The sequence below is a fragment of the Mobula hypostoma genome, chromosome 4 (assembly GCF_963921235.1).
Source record: "Mobula hypostoma chromosome 4, sMobHyp1.1, whole genome shotgun sequence".
NCBI classification, from domain to species: domain Eukaryota; kingdom Metazoa; phylum Chordata; class Chondrichthyes; order Myliobatiformes; family Myliobatidae; genus Mobula; species Mobula hypostoma.
In genome coordinates, this window is record NC_086100.1 from 177,035,250 (window position 1) to 177,054,858 (window position 19,609).

Here is a 19,609-nt window from a genome sequence, read left to right on the forward strand (position 1 = left end):
TGGGTGCATTTGGGTGGCATGGGTTTGTTGGGTCGGAATGTTGTACCTCTGAATAACTAAAATAAAAAAGACTCCTTGAAAGATGAGGCCTGATTGACTTGTTTTTGCAGAATACCAGGTAGCAGGTCCCATAACTTACCTCACTGTGGTGCCTTCTCTTTCTAAGTAGTTTAGAGGATTGTTGGAGCATGCGTCCTGTTATCTCATTGTCAGAGTGCTCTACTGCTTTAGTCTTACTCTGTTCTTCATCTGACCTCGGGCCCTGATCAATATTTACTTCATCACCTTTTAATGTCCAGTTAACCGGCTAAGGGATGAAGAAGAGTGATACAAAAGATAAAACAAAGGATCTGTTTGCTTGCTTTAAGGGAGTGCTACTAGCAACCAAACCAAAGCACTCTCAGTCGCATTACACTGGAAACACAGAAGGTGCAAGCTCTCTACACACAACACCCTTCTGGACCACACTTCTGCTCTGGTCACCTCATTGTAGGAAGAATGTGGGCAGAGGGTGCAGAAGATTCTGCCTGGATGTTCTATGAGCTTAGCTTGAGCGAGCTAGGGCTTTTCTCCTTGGAGTGAAGGAGGATGAGAGGTGACTTGATAGAAGTGTACAAAATGATAAGGCATAGATCACATGGACAGCCAGAGACATTTTCCCGGGGCAGAAATGCCTATTATACGGGGGCATAACTTTAAGTGTACGGTGGAGGGGGGTGGTGTCAAAGGTAGGACTTTAACACAGAGTGTGGTAGGTGCATGGAATGCATTGCCAGGGATGGTGATAGAGGGAGATACATCAAAGACATTTAAGATACTTTTAGATAAGCACATGGATAAAAGAAAAACGGAGATAGGTGTAAGGTGATCCTTCCCTCCACTAGCCTGCAGGCCATCCTTGGGCAAGGTGCAGCACTTGCTCAGCTCCCCCAGTCAGGGTCATGTGAAGCCATGGGAGCAGGCAGTGGATGGTCGCGTGAGCAGTTGGTGCATATCACAAGTCCCGGTTTTGCAACCACAGACAATCTCTGAAGAGTATGGATAATGGCTGGGGTCACCCGTCTTGTAAAGACACTTCCCAGAAGAAAGCAATGGCAAACCACTTCTGTAGAAAAATTTGCCAAGAACATCATGGTCATGAGAGCATGATCACCTACATCATATGACATGGCATATAATGATGACGATGATAATTTTGTGGGAGGGAAGAATTAGATTGATCCTTAAGTAGGTGAGAGGTAGGCACAGCTTGGTGGGTCAAAGGGCCAGTACGATACTGTACTGTTCTATGTTCCACATTCAAGGGAAGCTAGTGAAGTTAAACATTCTAGAAGTGATTCTGTGGAAATTCCTATTAGTAAATCATGACAAAAGAGTGAGCAGAAAGATGCTGGTGTAGAGCTTGAACATAGCCATGCAGTTATGCTGATCCGTTGTCTGGGTGCTTTAAATCCCAGGCAAAGCTTAAAAGTTATGCTGACAAAACTGAGATGGTGAATGAAACCTGGCACCCAGATAGGTTAACATTACTTTACAAAACAAAATTGTTTTCTGTTGTGGGTACCAAGCACATGATACATTGAAGACTACTTCTGAAATAGAACATAGAACATAGAAAACCTACAACACAACACAGGCCCTTCGGCCTACAATTCTGTGACAAACATGTCCTTACCTTAGAAATTACCTAGGGTTACCCATAGCCATCTATTTTTTTAAGCTCTATGTACCTATCTATCTTGCAATCTTGTCTGAAATAAAGACAAAGTCTGGACATAATGCGTTCTTTACTGTCTTGTGTTTAGTGCATATGATCAATGTTGAATTTTCTTGTCATAGCATTCCACTGAATATTATGCAGCAACTCAACATAATCTCCTTTGCCTTTAAACCAATTAACTAAACAGCAGTCTGCTTTTAGGATAAGAGGTGGGATATTTAGACCTGAATGTGAGGAAGATGCAAAGACATGAGGACACAAACCATCAGACTCAAGGACAGCTTTTATCCCACTGATATCAGACTCTCAAACGGACCTCTCATACACTAGAGGACGAAATCTTGATCTCTCAATCTATCTTGTCATGGTCCTTGCATTTTATCTGTCTGCCTACACTGCACTTCCTCTGCAAATGCAGCACCCTATTCTGCAGTCTGTTTTCCTTTTCACTTCCTCAGTGTACTTATCTGTCTGGATGGCACAAAAAAGCAAAAGGTTTTCACTGTACCTTGGCACCTGACAATAATAAACCAATCAGATGTTTGTGAATCTGTGGAATTCTCTGTCTCAGAGGGCCCCAAATGCTCAGTCATTGAATATATTTAAGGCTATAAGATTCGTGGATTTCTTTGCCTTGATGTGGAAGGCCGATTGTGAAAGGCCGATACGAAAGGTGAAGACCTGTGTTGGGGCCACATGCTTTCACTCAAGTTTTTGTGAATGCTCCTGAGATATGGATCCTTTACAGTGCCATTCTTTTCCAGCTTGTGTGAACATTTTTTAAAAAAATTATTCATGCTTTAAGAAGGATGAGAGGCAAATTGGAGAAGATGTCCAATCACACACAAAAAAAACAATTTACCCAATAAAATAATTCAAGCATTGGGAATGGTAGCTTTGTCTAATCATTCAAATAATCAGGCCCTGGGTTGACTGCAGTTGTAAACACACAACTCTTCTCAGAGTGAAAATGCCAGCTTGCTGCACAAGTAGGGAGGATTTAAAGCCAATCTGACTGCATAAGCATCAAAGATAACAGTGTGCACAGCTGATCCCAGTAAATACACTGATCACAGCAAGCCACTAGCATGTTTACTCCATTGCACAATCAAGGCAGTGTTCTTGAATGGGTTTGATAAAGTCATGATGAATTTATAGAGTAACAGAACATCATTTAATCATTGACAGATTATTCCAAAAAATTCACTGACAAATAGTTTGATTACCCATTTTGAAAGTATGTCATAAAATATAATATTGGCAGCCCAGTGCATTAAAATGAAATTGTTATGTCAGCATTTCTTAAGCACTGGACTCTCACAGTGACTGACGCACTAATCCTGCTTGGCAACACCACACAAGCAGTAACGCTCAGCAGGTATACAACAGAGCGGACATCAGAGATTTACTTCTATGCTTCTTGAGCCAAAGGCAGTTCATGCAGACCGGAAAAACTTACACAACATTCCAGTGCGTTGATGAAGAATGAACGGACAAATTAAACAGGCAGAAAAAGAAAAAGAGAAAGCCGTTATTACATTTGCAATAATTATGCCAAACTCCAGGTGCACCTGGCTCCTTGTTACAGTTTGGTTACACATGTTGTGATTAACTTTCCAGCACAAGACCCCTCCCCAGGCACTAAATCTGCCAGCAGGAGAACATTCAATAGCTCTGTCTGGTTCTGTCCCTGGGGTGGCCATTTCAATTGTAGTGCCCATACGTCACCTAGGCTGAGGTTGGTTACCTCAGTCTAGGAGATGTCCGAGGACCTTCACCTTTTAATGGAGAAACCTGTGAGTCTCTGAGGTTCTGAGAATGATACCTGTTAGGATCACCCATGGCGGTAGAAGGTTCCAGACAAAGAGCGATCCAGCCAAGACCTCAGTGGTAGACCCATCACAAGAGCAGTGAATGCAGAGGAAGCTTGCAGCAGTAAAGGGTCCCCTGTCATCTTGGATACATGCCACTGGACCGTAGCCCCAATTTGTCAAGGACCCAATCTGTCTGTGCATCAGCCTCCCCACATTAAACAAAGTCACACACAGGCGTTCTCCATTAAGGGAATAATCGCTTGAGAGAACATCATATGCAACACGAGCACTACCTCAATGCAAATCAGAGTAGGTTATTCTGAAAGCTTTTGGGACAAGCCAGGGCCATTTATTGTGGGAGAGAAAGCAAGATATGGATGGGTTTTCCTAAAACTCTTCTTATATTTCAAAATAAAAACTAGAAGGCTGGGTGAAAATCACAATGGAAATTGAATATTTCTTTAAAGTTGTTTACTCAGGCCATTGAATTGAAGGGAAGCCACCTTGGAAAAGCAAACTTTGAATGTTCAGAATTTGAAGGACATCTCTTGGTATCTATGCCTCTATGTCAGCTAAGCAGTGGGCACAGCAATCATGCAGTGAGCCCAAGGCGTCTGTTTGAATGCCAATCCCGATGGAAGCAGTAAAAAAAAACAATGCACCATGTTTGTCAGGGGAAAGAGTCATGAGTTTATTTGGTGAACATGGGAAGAATGTCATGTAATAACTCAAACAGCAGAGCATTTTCATTTTTAAAAATCAAAAAGTTCATTTTTAACTATCAAAGGGGACTGTTTAAAATATGGGATGGTGAAGATGCAATGGGTGGAACATGGAAAGATTTAATATTGACACAAGCGGTGAAAGCAAGATGGAATGGCAGCAAATCTAGAACTGCACACAAGGGATTCTGCAGAAGCGGGATATCTTGAGCAACACGTTCAAAATACTGGAGGAGCTCAGCAAGTCAGGCAGTATCTACAGAGAGGAATAAACAACTAACATCCCGATGAATAGGTCTCAGTCCGATGCCAGCTGTTTATTCCCCTCCATAGATGCAGCCTGACTTGCTGAGCGCCTCCTGTATTTAGTGTGTGTTGCTCTCAAACAGCTGCCGGTGTATCCAAGACATTTTGTGTAAGATTTAAAGGAAACATATAACCATAAATTCACCTTTGGCTTACTCCTAGACATGGGCTCACTGTCCAAACTATGCAAACTGCACATCGGATGTTGGGATCTGGCATATTTTAAGCCTAATTCAAAGTTTATTTCATTATAAAGTTCACTGAAAAGAGATTATCCCTCAAATATTGATTCTTTTCAATTATTTAGAGGACATCTTTCTGAGGTAAGTGGAGGAATGTTTAGGGGAATTGTCAGACGTTTTTTTTGCACAGAGAATGTCCTACTGAGAGTGATGGTAGAGGCTGACACATTAGAGACATATAAGAGTCTCATGGATGAAAGAAAAAATGTGAGTTATGGGCTATGTAGGAGGGGAGGATTAGATGGAATATGGAGTGGCTTCAAAGGTTAGCACAACATTGTGGGCCGAAGGGCCGGTACTCTGCTGTACTGTTCTATGTTTAATGCTCTATTTGAGTATCAATTCTTCAATCAATCTACCAATTGATTAAAAAAGGAATGGTGAATCAGTTCATTGAGAAACTTCATTTGCCTTGACATTTATTAATTAACACCATTATGTGAGCACTTATTAAAATCTATAAGCAGACACACATCAGCAATCAGTTAATTTCAGTCCTGTCAGCAAGTGGTTGTTAATTCCATCACAAGATGCTTCATTCTTGGGGGGGGGGGGGTATAAAGTGGTACATTGATTATAGTGCTGCTCCCTCACAGATCCAGATGCAATCCTGACCTCTGATGTGGGATCCACCTTCTCCCTGTGTCTGCTTGGCTTTCCTCAAGGTGCTCTGGTTTCCTCCCACCTCCCAAAGTGCTGAACTGGAAAGTCAGTGTGCGATGGGAGAATGTGTCAGTCTGATGGGAATGTGAGAGGGAAGATGTTACAGAAAAACAAGTGGAGGGTTTGGGACTGGTGTCAATTGGCAACGGTGTACATCTGCTCAATAGACCAAATAGCTGCATTGGGAAGTAATGTATGAATATGTGTAATTCAAAGTTATGGCTGGTAAACAATGTATGAACATTTGCTATGTTACTTAAGATTGGATCATTCACCAGTTAAGGGGCAGATGCTGAAGACTCCAAGGACCATGAGTCTCTGGTGCACCCATGCTACTGATCGAGAGCTGCTGCCCCCTTCCCAGAATGCCAAGCCTGAAACTACCATCACTCCCATTTCCTAATCCCAAAGTCTATCACCAGTTCCAGGAGCTTCTTTCATGGTGGTTCACAACTCACAGTAGTGCTGGTTGTGAAGGCCAGACCAGGATTTACAGGAGGCTGTCATACAATGTGCCTCTCCTCAACTCCAGGCCTCAGAAGAAAGCACTGCTCAGCAACCCACCCTCCCTCGCTCCCGTCTTATCCCAGCTTTCCAGTTACAGAGCCGGCATATTCATCAGCTGACACTCATTATCTGCAAGTCCTGTGTGTTGCCTCCCAGGGAATGACAAATACTTCCCCCGCAGTGTCACACCCTCAGAGGAGGTCTAATATGACTCTCTGAAGCATTCATTTTGCGACTGCAATTATTTAGTTTGTAACAACCATGAAGAGCAGCCCGAATTAATTCCTCAAGCTCCCATGTCACCTTGACTGGGGAGGTAATGTTAGAATGGGTACCATTGACTGTTTCCTACCATATAATCCATCGTTAATAAAGCCAATTCAAGGGTCTCCGTTGCCTCAATTATGGAAGTCAGCGAACTCTGGCCTTACTATCACTTCCCTTTTACAAGGCTGTTCATCTCCCTCCATAGATGCTGTCTGACGTGCTGAGATCATAGAGTAATAGAGCCACAGAATAGAAACAAGCCCTTTGGCCCACCTAGTCCGTACCGAAATATTATTCTGCCTAGTCCCATTGACCTGCACCTGGACCATAGTCATCCATAACCCTGCCGTCCATGTACTTATCCAAACTTCTCTTAGAAGTTGAATTCAGACCCGCACCCACTACTTCTACTGGTTGCTCATTCCACATTCTCACCACCCTCTGAGTGAAGAAGTTCCACCTAGACATTTCACCTCTCACCTTTAACCCACTGCTTCTAGTTGTAGTCTCACCCAACCTCAGTGGAAATACCTTGCTTGCAGTTACCACGTCTATACCACTCATGATTTCGTATACCACTATCAAACCACCCCTCATTCTCCTGCATTCCAGGGAATAAAGTTCAAACCTATTCAATCTCACCCTATAAATTAGATCCTCAAGTCCCAGCAACATCCTTGTAAATTTTTTCTGTACTCTTGCAGCCTTCCAGAATTTTCTGTGCAATTTTCAAGGATATCTCTATCTGCACAATCTTTTGTATCTCCCTCTTACAAGGCTCTTCCCTTAATGTAGAAGCTCCTTCCCCTTCCCCAGCTGCTGTGCAGAGCAGTGATTTGATGACAATTCTTCCCTTTATGGGATGTAGCCTCAAGATTCAGGGGAGTAGATTTAGGATGGAGATGCAGAGGAACTGCATTTCACAGAGCGTGGTGAATCTGTGGAATTCTCTGCCCAGTGAAGCAGTGGAGGCTACTTCAGAAAATATACTTAAGGCAAAGTTAGATAGATTTTTACATTGCAGGGGAATTAAGGGTTCTGGGGAAAATGCAGGTAGGTGGAGATGAGTCCATGGCCAGATCAGCCATGATCTTATTGAATGGCGGAGCAGGTTCGACGGGCCAGATGGCCGACTCCTGCTCCTATTTCTTATGTTCTTTACATTTTATGTGTAAATTAAGCTGCACCTGGACTTTCCAAAATACTTTATTTCTTTGCAAAACCTACAGTGAGGGGCATGGCTGTGATCTTAATCTGAGACATGGCAGCACTCTGGAAAATAATGGAAATCTTGTAAAATTAAACTGCTTAAGCTACAGAAAATGCAATTGGTCACTGCCAATACATTGAATCGACTCAGCATATTCTTTCCATAAAGAAATCGTTGGCAGCACTCAGCTGATCAGGTAGCATCAGTGGGAAATAGAATTGATCTTCTGGGTCAGAGCAAGTAAAGTGAGAAATCAAGCATGTTTGAAGTTGCAGAAATGGGGAGATGGAGAGGACAAAAGGGAATGGAGACGATTGAGACTGCAGCTCCTGGAATCTGGCGTGGTTCAGCAGGTCAGGTAGCATCTATAGAGAGAAAGGGACTGTCGACATTTCAGACCAAGAACTTTCAACTGGACTGAAAAATCAAGTGACAATAAGCAGTACAGAGTGGTGTAGGGAAGAGATGGGAAAGAGCAGGAAGGATACAGGCGGATCCAAGTGAGAGGAGGATAACAGACAGATGGGAGAGGGAGATTGGGAATAGTGCCAAAAGCTGAGAAGTGACAAGGGGTTGAAAATGTTGGAATCTGATAGGAGTAAAGGTGGAGCATGGGAAAAGGGGAGAGAGGTGGTGGGGTTGGGGAGGGTAGATGGGAGTAGCGGGGGCAACCAGTAGGAGGAGTGGGTGGGATGGGAGGTGGAACAGGTGGAGGAGAGGAAAGAGAGTGATGGCAGCTGGACAGATCAGGCAGAAAAGAAAAGAGACGGAGGAGAAGAAATTTACCAAAAGTTGGAGAAGTCAGAGTCCATGCTGCCAAGTTGTAGAGGGAATGTCTGTGACGAATGTAGACCAAAGTTACCAAGGTAATAATTACTTTAAAAAGTAATTGTTGGGACAAAATGATTCAGTGACAAATTGAAACAAAGGAACTACCACAAAAGGGGGTTCCTTGAAATCCTGAATTTGCTGAACATAATATTTTGTCCCAGGGGTTGCTGTGTCCCCGTCTTGAGGAGGACGTCCTGGAACATAGGAGGTAGAAGATGCCATTTTGGATTTCCAGCATCTTTGGTGTTTTGGCTCAAGTATAATTTTCAGCCTTGTTTGCAAAATCGTATATCACTCACATTCTCTTTTGGAACTTCCTCCTTGACAAGAATAGATATAACTTCTGTCCTTAATGTGAAGGATGTAAGAAATACAGTCAATTCAATTCAATAACTCAGACCTACACAAAACTGAAAGTTATTTGCAATCTTTGACACAGGCAATAGGAACTTCCTCAGAAACACAAGAGATTCTGCAGATGCTGGAAGCCCAGAGTAACACACAAAAAATACTGGAGGAACTCAGCAGACCAGCAGCATCAATGGAGAGGAATAAGTAGTCAACTTTTTGGGATGAGACCCTTCATCAGAACTATTTCTGATAAGGACAGGTCCTAATGACGAGTCTTGGCCTGAAACGTTGATTGTTTATTCCTCTCTAAGGACGCTGCCCAACTCGCTAAGTTCCTCCCGCATTTTATATGTGTTGCACCTGAATCACGTCATTGAACATCTTGGCATGCTTGAGAAGGAAGTCAATGCAATACTCTTTTCCTCTTGGGCACAGTTACCTGATCCTCCTGATGAGGGCCAGATGCATGGTTTATTGTTAAAGAGCTCCTAGCTGTATAACACCTGGTAAAATATACTAGGATACCTTCTTCTGTTCTATGACACAGACATAATTCAGGCTCTTGGCTTTTTCTCCAAATACATCTCAATAGTGGCAATCCCAATTTAGTGTTTGGACCATCAAGCTTTATTTTCCGTCCTTTAATCATAAAATATTTGTGATTGTGTCCTTTTTGTATCCTTTATAGCATTACCATAGAACCATAAGACATAGGAGAGAATTGGACCATTCAGCCCATCGGGTCTGCTCCTCCATTCCATCATGATTGATTTATTATCCTTCCCAACCCCATTCTCCTGCTTTCTCCCATTACCTTTGATGCACTGACTAAGCAAGGACTTATCAATCCCTGCTTTAAATATACCAAATGATCTGGCCTCCCCAGCTGTCTGTGGCAATGAATTCCACATATTTGCCACCCTCTGGCTAAAGAGATTCCTTCTCAGCTCTGTTCTAATAGGCAGTCACTCTATTCTAAGGCTGTGCCCTCTTGTCCTAGACTCCCCCACTATGAGAAACATCCTCTCCACATTCATTCTATCTAGACCTTTCAATATTCAATAGGTTTCTCAGTACCTTGAACTTCGTCTTTTTGTGTGTTTTCCCCCTAGCCATCAGTCTGGGGTTTTGTATTGCCATGTGCTTTTGTCTGTTTTCATGCCCCATGTGCTCCTGTCCCCACTCCTGCTCTACTCCGCCTCTCACCTGTTTCTCATTATTACCTATTTTGCTGCCACTTCTGTCTCATTGTGCTCCACCTATCATCTGCCTTTCTGTTTATTGCTCAGTGTATTTTAGTCCTGTGTTTCCACCTCTTAGGTCCCAGATTGTGCCAGTGAATTTTCTGAGCCTTTCCAGCATTCGTATCTGTACTCTATCCATCTGAATATCAACTCTGCCTGTTTCCCGATTCTGGTTTTTGGATTTCTCCGGATATTTTGATCCCTGTCTGAACTCTGACGCCAACTTTGTTTGCACCTTGGGATTTGTTACTCAATTAATATTACTGTGTGCACAGTACTGGGTCTACAATTAGATCCCTGCCCCAGCGACCTGACAAGGTTCAATGAGATCCTCCCTCATTCCTCTAAACCTCAGCAAATACAGGTACAGAGCCACCAAACACACTTCATACATTAACCCTTTCATTCTTGGGATCATTCTCATAAACCTTCTCTGGATCCTCTCCAAAGCCAGCATATCTTTTCTTAGCTAAGGCACCCAAAACTTCTCACAATACTCACAGTGTGGTCTGACCAATGTCTAATAAAGCCTCAGCTTGCATCTTTGCTTTTGTATTTCAGTCCTCTCAAAATGAATGATAACTTTGCATTTGCCTTCCTTGCCATCAACTCAACCTGCAAGTTAACCTTTAGGGAACCCTGCATGAGGATTCCCAAGTACCTTTGCCCCTCCAATTTTTGAATTTATTCCTTCTGCTGAAGTGCATGACCGTACAGTTCCCTACACTATATTCCATCTGGCACTTCTTTGCCAATTCCCCCAATCTGTCTAAGATACTCTGCAGTCTCTCTGCTTCCTCAACGCTACCTGCCCCTCCATTTATCTTTGTATCATCTGCAAACTTAGCCACAAAGCCATCAAATCCGTCATCCAAATCATTGACATATAACGTGAAAGGACGCAGTCCAAGCACCAACTCCAGCGGAACACCACTCGTCACTGGCAACCAACTAGAAAAAGCTCCCTTTATTCCCACTCATTACTTGGCAGATAAACCCCCAACAGCATCAGCCGTTCTCTGCCTGTGGAGCCATTTCCACGCATATCAGCAGGGGAAGTTTATTTAAACACTGAGGGCTCATTCGGACATGTCCTCACCAGTGGTCACTGATGACCAACCTTCATAAGGAGGAGAGGAGAAATGGTTTTCTGCAGGAAGTTCCCATGATCTAAACCACATTATTCTGTTGGAACTTTCAAAAGGAAATTAGATAAAAAGCTTATACATGGAAAAAAAGGCAGTGATCTGCTTAGGACAGTGAGGTGGATAATTCCTACTTCCAGCAGAAGTACAATGGGTTGGTGACCTCCCCCTGTGCAGTATGATTCAAAGTCAAAGTAAATTTATTATCAACTACGCATATGTCACCATATACGACCTTCAGATTTATTTTCTTGCAGGAATTTACAGGAAAATAAAGAAGTACAACAGAATTTATGAAAGGCTATACATGAAGACTGGCAAACAAACAATGGGCAAAAGAAGACAAATTGTGCTAATAAAAATTAAAAATAATAAAACTGAGACCATGGGTTGTAGCATCCTTGAAAGTGAGTCTGTGGGTTGTGGAATCAGTTCAGTGTTGAGAGTGAGTCATCCAGGCTGGTTCAGGAGCCTGATGGTTGTTGGGTAATAACTGTTCCTGAACCTGGCAGTGTGGGAATTAAGGCTCCTGTGCCTCCTGCCCGATGGTAGCAGTGAGAAGAGAGCACGTAGAGAGTGTAGGACTGGACAGTTAAGACAATGGAATAAAATATTCAAATTAGATAATTCTGTCCTGGTTAGATATCAAGCCCATGCTTTATAACCTATGAGTACCTTAAGCAATGCATTTTACTGTAGAGACTTCACAGCTGTTATTTCAGAAAGGCATTGGAAAGACCGAAGTGTTAGCTTTACCATAGCAATTCATCCTTCAGTACAATGCCATAATAGCCAACAAGTTAGTCAGCACAGTCAATGGCTCAGACACACAGAATGAGCTCGGAATGAGTTCCATTGCCTAGTCCCAGCAGTTTATGACTCACCTGTTATTATATTGAATATGATGCCATTTTTAAAAACTGGAGGAAAAGGGAACAGCAATAGAAATGGTATAGCATCAAAATTAAAGCATCACCTGAATTTGCAGATAATCATTAATCAAAACCAAACACAAATAGCAGCTGGTCATTCTGGGCATAAACTGATCATTCAATTCATTGCTGGGTGTGGGGATCTTGCTACGTGGGTGCATGAGGTGTTTCTACATAGCAACTGTGAATGCATTTTCAAAGGAGTATGTTAACGTGAAGCCATTTGGGATCATTTACAACAATACATTAACACGATATGGAAAACACAGTCGTGGGGGGCGGTTGTCATTGTAGCTTAGTGGTTAGTGTAACGGTATTACAGTTCCAGTGACCCAGGTTCCATTCCTGCACCTGTCTGTAAGGAGTCTTTATGTCCTCCCTGTGACCCTGCGCGTCTCCTTCGGGTGCACCAGTTTCCCCCCATATCCCAAAGAGGTAGGTTACTGGTTGACAATCTTTTCATGAGGATTGTACCTTTAAGAGCTGACAATCTTTACACAGGGATTGTACCTTTAAGGGCTCACAATTTTTTCATGAGGATTGTACCTTTAAGAGCTGACAATCTTTACACAGGGATTGTACCTTTAAGGGCTCACAATTTTTTCATGAGGATTGTACCTTTAAGAGCTGACAATCTTTACACGGGGATTATACCTTTAAGGGCTGACAATCTTTTCATGAGGATTGTATCTTTAAGGGCTGACAATCTTTTCATGGGATTGTACCTTTAAGGGCTGACAATCTTTTCATGGGATTGTACCTTTAAGGGCTGACAATCTTTTCACGGGATTGTACCTTTAAGGGCTGACAATCTTTTCATGGGATTGTAACTTTAAGGGCTGACAATCTTTTCTAAGTGCTGCACAATGCTACAAAGATACTGCTTCCAGGTGAAAAATGCCCTTTTGTGGTTTCATACTTGTTTTTGAACAATCACACAATCTTTTGCAGGGACCCGACCTGATGGTACTGTGACATAAGACCATACAATATAGGAGTAGAGTTACACTATTCAGCCCATCGAGTCTGATTTATTATCCTTCTCAACCCCATGCTCCTACCTTCTCCCAGTAATCTTTGATACCCTTACGAATCAGGAATCTATCAACCTCCGTCTTTGCGGACACCAAAGTCCGCAAACTTGGCCACCAAGTTATCAAATCTGTCATCCAAATCATTGACAAATAACATGAAAAGAAGTTGTCCAAACATTGACCCTGCGGAGCACCACTAATCATCAACAGCCAACCAGAAAAGATCCCCACTGCTTGTCTCCTGCCAGTCAGCCAATCTTCTATCCATGAAAGTATCTCTCCTGTCATACCATGGGCCCTGACCTTGTTTAGCAGTCTCAAGTGCAGCACCTTGTCAAAGGCCTTCTGAAAATCCAAGTAAACAACTGACTATCCTGCCTATTATTTCCTCAATGAATTCCAAAAGATTTGTCAGGCAAGATTTCCCCTTAAGTAAACCATGCTGACTCTGGCCTATTTTATCATGTGCCTATTTTATCAGAAACCTTGTCCTTAACAATGGACTCCAACATCTTCCCAACCACTGAAGTTAGGTTAATTGGCCCATAATTTTCTGGCTTTTGCCTCCCTCCTTTCTTAAAAAGTGGAGTGGCATTTGCAATTTTACAGTCCTCTGCAACCATTCCAGAATCTGGTGATTCTTGGAAGATACCTAGGTCAATGATATGATACATCAAAAAAGTTGCCATTCCATTTTGGAGTTCAAGGAATACTCAAGATTCAGTTATCCCAGTTCTGGGACAGAATTACAAAGCTTATACAAGGCTAGGGAAGTTTCTACAAAATTCTTCTCTGGTAAACAATACGCAGAGGCAGATAATCACCTCAGCAACATCTGGCAGACTCCATCTTGATGTTCCTTGTTCTCTCCATTTGGGCAAAGATAGAAGTGGCAAGCGTAGCACAGGTAACTAACTCCCTTTTATGTCTCCCTCCGTTTTCCTCACCCTCCCATATAACCAGCAACAGAGATTAACTATCAGGATTTCAGAATTCAGATTATAACAACCAGTGGTGAAAGTGGGCAATGATGAATTTATTGGGAAAATTATAAACAAAAACAAAATGAAAGGAAAAACTGGCAAAGGACTCAACCTACATGGTAAAGAAACAGGAAAATGTTGTAAAGATTATAATAAAGTTTCTGTTTAAGGATGCCAACTGGATGTGCAGGATTATTCCACTGTTTCATATTATTTCTATTTAGTGATACAGCGCAGATAGACCCTTCTGGTCCTTCGAGCTACACCGCCCCAGCAACCCCCAACAAACCCCATTAACCCCAACCAAATAACCTCATCACGGGGCAATTTACAATGACCAATTAAATTACCTGCTACGTCTTTGGACTGTGAGAGGAAACTTGGAGCACCCAGAGGGAATCTACACATTCCACAGGAAAGATGTACAGAGACTCCTTACAGAACGGCACTGGAATTGAACTCTGAACTCTGGAACGCCCCGAAGTGTAATTGAGTCGTGCTAACCACTACTGTGGTTACCCATTAACTAACAGAAAATAAACTTGGGTTAAAAAGATCATTTCCTGTGGGGTGCCACAGGATCATTGCTGGGGTCTCAATTATTTATAATCTATATTGATAACTTGGGTGAAGGGGCCCAGCCCAGAAACGGTCTTCTTAGCCCAACAGTTTAGTAACCAAGTACACTGCCTCACACCTTACTGACCAAACATGTCCTTCTGTTTGTTTTCTTTTCCTCATGTTTATCTAGGTTCTCCAATCAATGCAAGTTAACCACAATATAACACATTCCATATTCTCACCACTCTTTGATTTAGGAGATTTCTCCTTATTTCCTTATTGGATTTATTGAAGATTGTCTTGCATTTATAGCCTTCCGGTAAGTGTAAAGATTATTTGAATGAACGCTCACCCGAGTTATCAACTGTCTCTGTGATGTTCCGTGGTGTACTCTGGGCTTGGTTCTGTGCACTGCTTATCTGTTCAGTGGGATCATCAATACTTTCTCCTCGAATCATTGTCAGGTCTTGCATGCTGAAGCTTCTTAGCCTCTCCGAGAGAGCTCCTTGTCCCTGTAGCAAGGGGGGATGGTTAGTTTCATCACAAGACTTGTGAGCATTGAACAGACATAAGTGTGTGTGTGTGTGTGTGTGTGTGTGTGTGTGTGTTGGGGCACTGCTTGCGAATATCGTACACTTACTGCTGTTCATTATCATCATCATTACGTGCCATGTTATATGATGTAGGTGATCATGCTCTTTCCATGACTATGATTGTTCTTGGTTAGTTTTTCCATAGAATTGGTTTGCCATTTCCTTCTTCTGGGAAGTGCCCTTTACAAGCTGTTATCAAAACTGTTCAGAGATTGTCTGCCTGACGTCAGTGGTCACATAACCAGGACTTGTGATATGCACCACCTGCTCCCATGACTTCACATGACCCTGATCCGGGTGCTACGCCTTGCCCAAGGGTGACCTGCAAGCTAGTGGAGGGAGGAGCGCCTTACGCCTCCTTTAGAAGAGACGTACCTCCACCCCGTCACTCTATTAAAGTAACAAAATCATCAGAACTGGTAAAACTGACTTTGACTTTGAGCTTCTACTATGGTGGGACAACGTTGAGATGGATCATCCACTCAGTATATCTAGTTGAAATTGATTGTCAATGCTTTGACCTCACCTTCAGCCAATGATGGGCCTCACTTTTGATGAAGCTGGGGTGACCCACAGCCACTTTTCTGATTGTCCTCGCTCCAGTCCTAACCAGGTATGGCACGTCAGAATTTTGATATGTACACCTTCCCCTTCGCCCACTTTCTTACTGTGGCTCCTTCCCCTTTCCTTTCCATTCCAGATGAAGGGTTCTGGCCCAAAACGTCAGCTGTTTATTTCCATAATCTGTATCGGTTAGTGGAACACGACCACCGTGCCAGCTGTAAGATGGTGGTTCATTCTCTACCACTGTAAGGAGTTTGTACGTTGTCCCCTTGAGAACGTGTGGGTTTTTTCCGGCTGCGCCGGCTTCCTCCCACATTCCAAAGACATACTCGTGAGTTGTGAGCATGCTCTGTAGGTGTCGGAAGCATGGCAACGTTTACGAGCTGCTCAACACAATCCTCACTGATCTGATTTGACACAGACATTTCACCGTATGTGACAAATAAAGCTAATCTTTAATCTTTTCTTTGCCTGTCCTGCTGAGTTCCTCCAGCATCCTGTGGTGTGTTACTCTGATACAATCCATGTGATGTAGTAGTCAATGATTCCATAGTAAACACAACACTTCCTCAGTTAATAGCAATCATTCACAGATGGATTACTCTGTGCATTTCTGGATATGGTGCAGAGAACTCTGCCTGGCTTAGAATGTCTCATTTATAGAGAGAGATGGGTTCGTTCTCCTTGGAGCAGAAGAAGCTGAAGAGGTGAGGGAGCCTGACAGAGGTATATAAAACTAAGGAGGATAGATGGTAAGAAACATGGCAGAGGTGACCAAGACCAGAGAGCATAAGTTTAAGGAGAGGAGGAAGAGATTTAGGGAAGCTCTAAGCAAGATTTTTTTTACCAGAACGATGATTAGCATCTGGAACACACTGCCTGAGAAAGTGGTAGAGACAGACATTCTCACAAAGTTTAAAAAGCACCTGGATGTGCACGACTACTGACCAAGTACTGGTGAGTAAGATTAGTAAGGTGTGGATGACACTAAGATTGGGGGTGCAGTGGACAGTAAGGAAGGCTATCATGGCTTGCAGCAGGATCTGGACCAACTGGAAAAAATGGGCTGAAAATGGCAAATGAAATTTAATGCAGACTAGTGTGAGGTTTTAGGTTTTGCACTTCAGTAGGACCAACCTGGGTAGGTCTTAAAGAGTGAACGGTAGGGCACTGAGGAGTGTGGTAGAACAAAGGGATCTGGGAATACAGGTCCATTATTCATTGAACGTGGCATCACAGGTAGATAATGTTGTAAAGAAAGCTTTTGGCACATTGGCCTTCATAAATCAATGTACTGAGTACAGGAGATGGATGTTATGTTGAAGTTATATAAGATGTTGGTGAGCCCTAATTTGGAGTATTGTGTGCAGTTTTGGTCACCTACTTACAGGACAGATGTAAACAAGGCTGAAAGAGTACTGGGAAAATTTACAACAATGTTGCTGGGTCTGGAACATCTGAGTTTTAAGGCAAGATTGAATAAATTAGACTTTATTCTTTAGAACACAGAAGAGTGAAAGGAGATTTGGTAGAGGTAAATAAAATCATGATGGGTATAGATAGGATTTTTCCACTGAAGTTGGTTGGGACTACAACCAAAGGTCATGGGCCAAGGGTAAAAGGTGAGGAGTTTAAGAGGAACATGAGGGGGGACTTCTTCACTCAGAGGTTTGGGAGAGTGTGGAATGAGCTGCCAGCACAAGTGGTGCATGTGAGCTCAACTTCACTGTTTAAGGGAAGTTAGGATAGGTACATGAATAGTAGGGGTATGGAGGGCAATGGTCCCTGTGCAGGTCAATAGGAGTAGGCAGTCTAAGTGGTTTTAGCATGGACTAGATGGGTCAAAGGGCCTGTTTCTGTGCTGTACTTCTCTGTAACTCTATGAGTCTAAAGAAATTCAGTCAATGGTCAGCAAAGCAAGGTGAGCTGAAGGGCCTGTTTCTTTATGGCTTTATAAAATTTGATGATAGCCTAACTTATATATAAGACATTCAATCAGCTCATCATTCCTGGATCTTCATCCCCGGGATCATTCTCGTGAACCTCTTCTGGACCCTCTCCAATGCCAACACATCTTTTTCAGATAAGGAGCCCAAGATGTTTTTTTTGGGGTGGGGTTGCAATCAGTGCAAAAGTTCATTTGTTGGTGATGGCAGTACGGGTTTTAAAAGAGCTCAGGTGCTTTTGGGGTGTCTCGGCGGGCTGTTATCAACGTGAGAGGTCATTCATTCTCCCACATCATTGAGCACATCTACACAGAGCGCTGCTACGGGAAAGCAGTTTCCATCGTCAAGGACCCACACCACCCAGGTCATGCTCACTTCTTGCTGCTGCCATCAGGAAGAAGGGTCAGGAGCCTCAGGTCCCACACCAACAGGTTCAGGGTCAACCGTCTGGCTCTTAAACCAGAGGGGATAATTTCGTTCAACTTCACTTGCCCCATCATTGAAATGTTCCCACAACCTATGGACTCACTTTCAAGGACTCAAGATTTATTTCTTATTTAGTTATTATTATTTCTTTTTTTTTCTTTTGTATTTGAAGTTTGTTATATTTTGCATATTGGTAGGTAGTCCGTCCTGTCAGGCACAGTCTTTCATTGATTCTATTATGTTTCTTGGATGTTTTGAGCATGCCCGCAAGAAAACAAATCTCAGGATTGTTTATGGTGCTATAAGTATGTGGCTGCCCTTAAGCAAACAAATCTTAAGGTTATATAATTTATACATTCTTTGATAATAAATGTACTTTGAATCTTTGAATATGTACTTTGATAATAAATTTACTTTGTTTGTTGCAAGTGAACATCCCAGGAGTTCAGCAGTTTTTGAGGTACTCAATTCACCCTGAATGGCACCAACAATCATTCCTTGCTCGAAGTCACTCAGATCACATTTCTCCCCCATTCTGATGTTTGGTCTGAACAACAACTGAACCTCTTGACCATCCCTGTATGCGTTGATGCATTGAGTTGCTGCCACATGACTGGCGGATTAGATATTTGCATTAAAAAGCAGGTATACAGGTGTACCTAATAAAGTGGCCACTGGGCGTCGTCAACATTTTCTACAAAAAGGACTATGCTGCAAACCACAGGACATACAGGGTGTTCCAAACTGTACACTTCATGCAGTCAGACAGACTGAACCCAGCAAGATTTCCACTCACTGCCAGTTTGCAAACTCTGTGACAACACAGCAGCGTGTTAGGATTACTCGATCGACAGGGGTTTTAAGAAGCTGAAGCACAATGAGATACAGGTCCTATTCCACAAGGGTTCCAGTTTCCATGCTAGTTAACCCCTCCCCATGCAATTACAGAAGAAATTTTCCCCTTTGTCTGTGCACTCACATGTTTAAAGCCAGTATACCTCGGAAAGATGTTTGGGAAGCAGGAGATAAAGGAGTACGACTTAAATTCTCAAATATTCCATACATCCCTGCACTTATTTGATCCTTCAGTTTAATGAAATAATTAAACAGATGCCTGTGTTGCAATATTGGATCCAGAGGAGGTTCACGAGAGTGATCTCGGGAATGATATATGAGGAGTGTTTGATGGCTCTAGGCCTGTATTCACTAGAGTTTAGAAGAATGAGGGGGGGATCTCATGGAAACCTACTGAATATCGAAAGGCTAGATAGTGTGGATGTAGAGAGGATGTTTCCTTTAGTAGGGGAAATGGTCTAGGACCAGAGGGCACAGCCTCAGAAAAAATGGACGTCACTTTAGCCGGAGAGTGGTGAGTCTGTGGAATTCATTGCCCCAGGCAGATGTGGAGGCCAAATCCAAGTCATGGCAGAGGTTGATAGGTTCTTGATTAGAAAAGGTGTCAAAGGTTTCAGGGAAAAGGCAGGACAGTAGGCTTGAGAGAGATAATAAATCAGCCATGACAGAATGGCAGGGCAGACTCGATGGTCC

The 19,609-nt window shown here is 42.8% G+C and overlaps 1 protein-coding gene across 5 annotated transcripts in view; it reads right to left on the reverse strand.

Moving 5' to 3' along the window:
• The window catches only part of reep1 (receptor accessory protein 1), a 101,698-nt gene that overhangs the window by 14,605 nt on the left and 67,484 nt on the right, over positions 1-19,609 (reverse strand). For 3 of the 5 annotated variants that reach the window (XM_063047061.1, XM_063047060.1, XM_063047062.1), the window contains 3 exons: positions 14,885-15,044; positions 11,907-11,942; positions 140-285 (listed from right to left, as the gene is read on the reverse strand). In XM_063047061.1, coding sequence (XP_062903131.1) covers positions 140-285; positions 11,907-11,942; positions 14,885-15,044 — 342 coding nt within the window. The remainder of the gene's footprint in view (positions 1-139; positions 286-11,906; positions 11,943-14,884; positions 15,045-19,609) is intronic. The other 2 variants (XM_063047063.1, XM_063047064.1) reach the window with 1 other exon arrangement.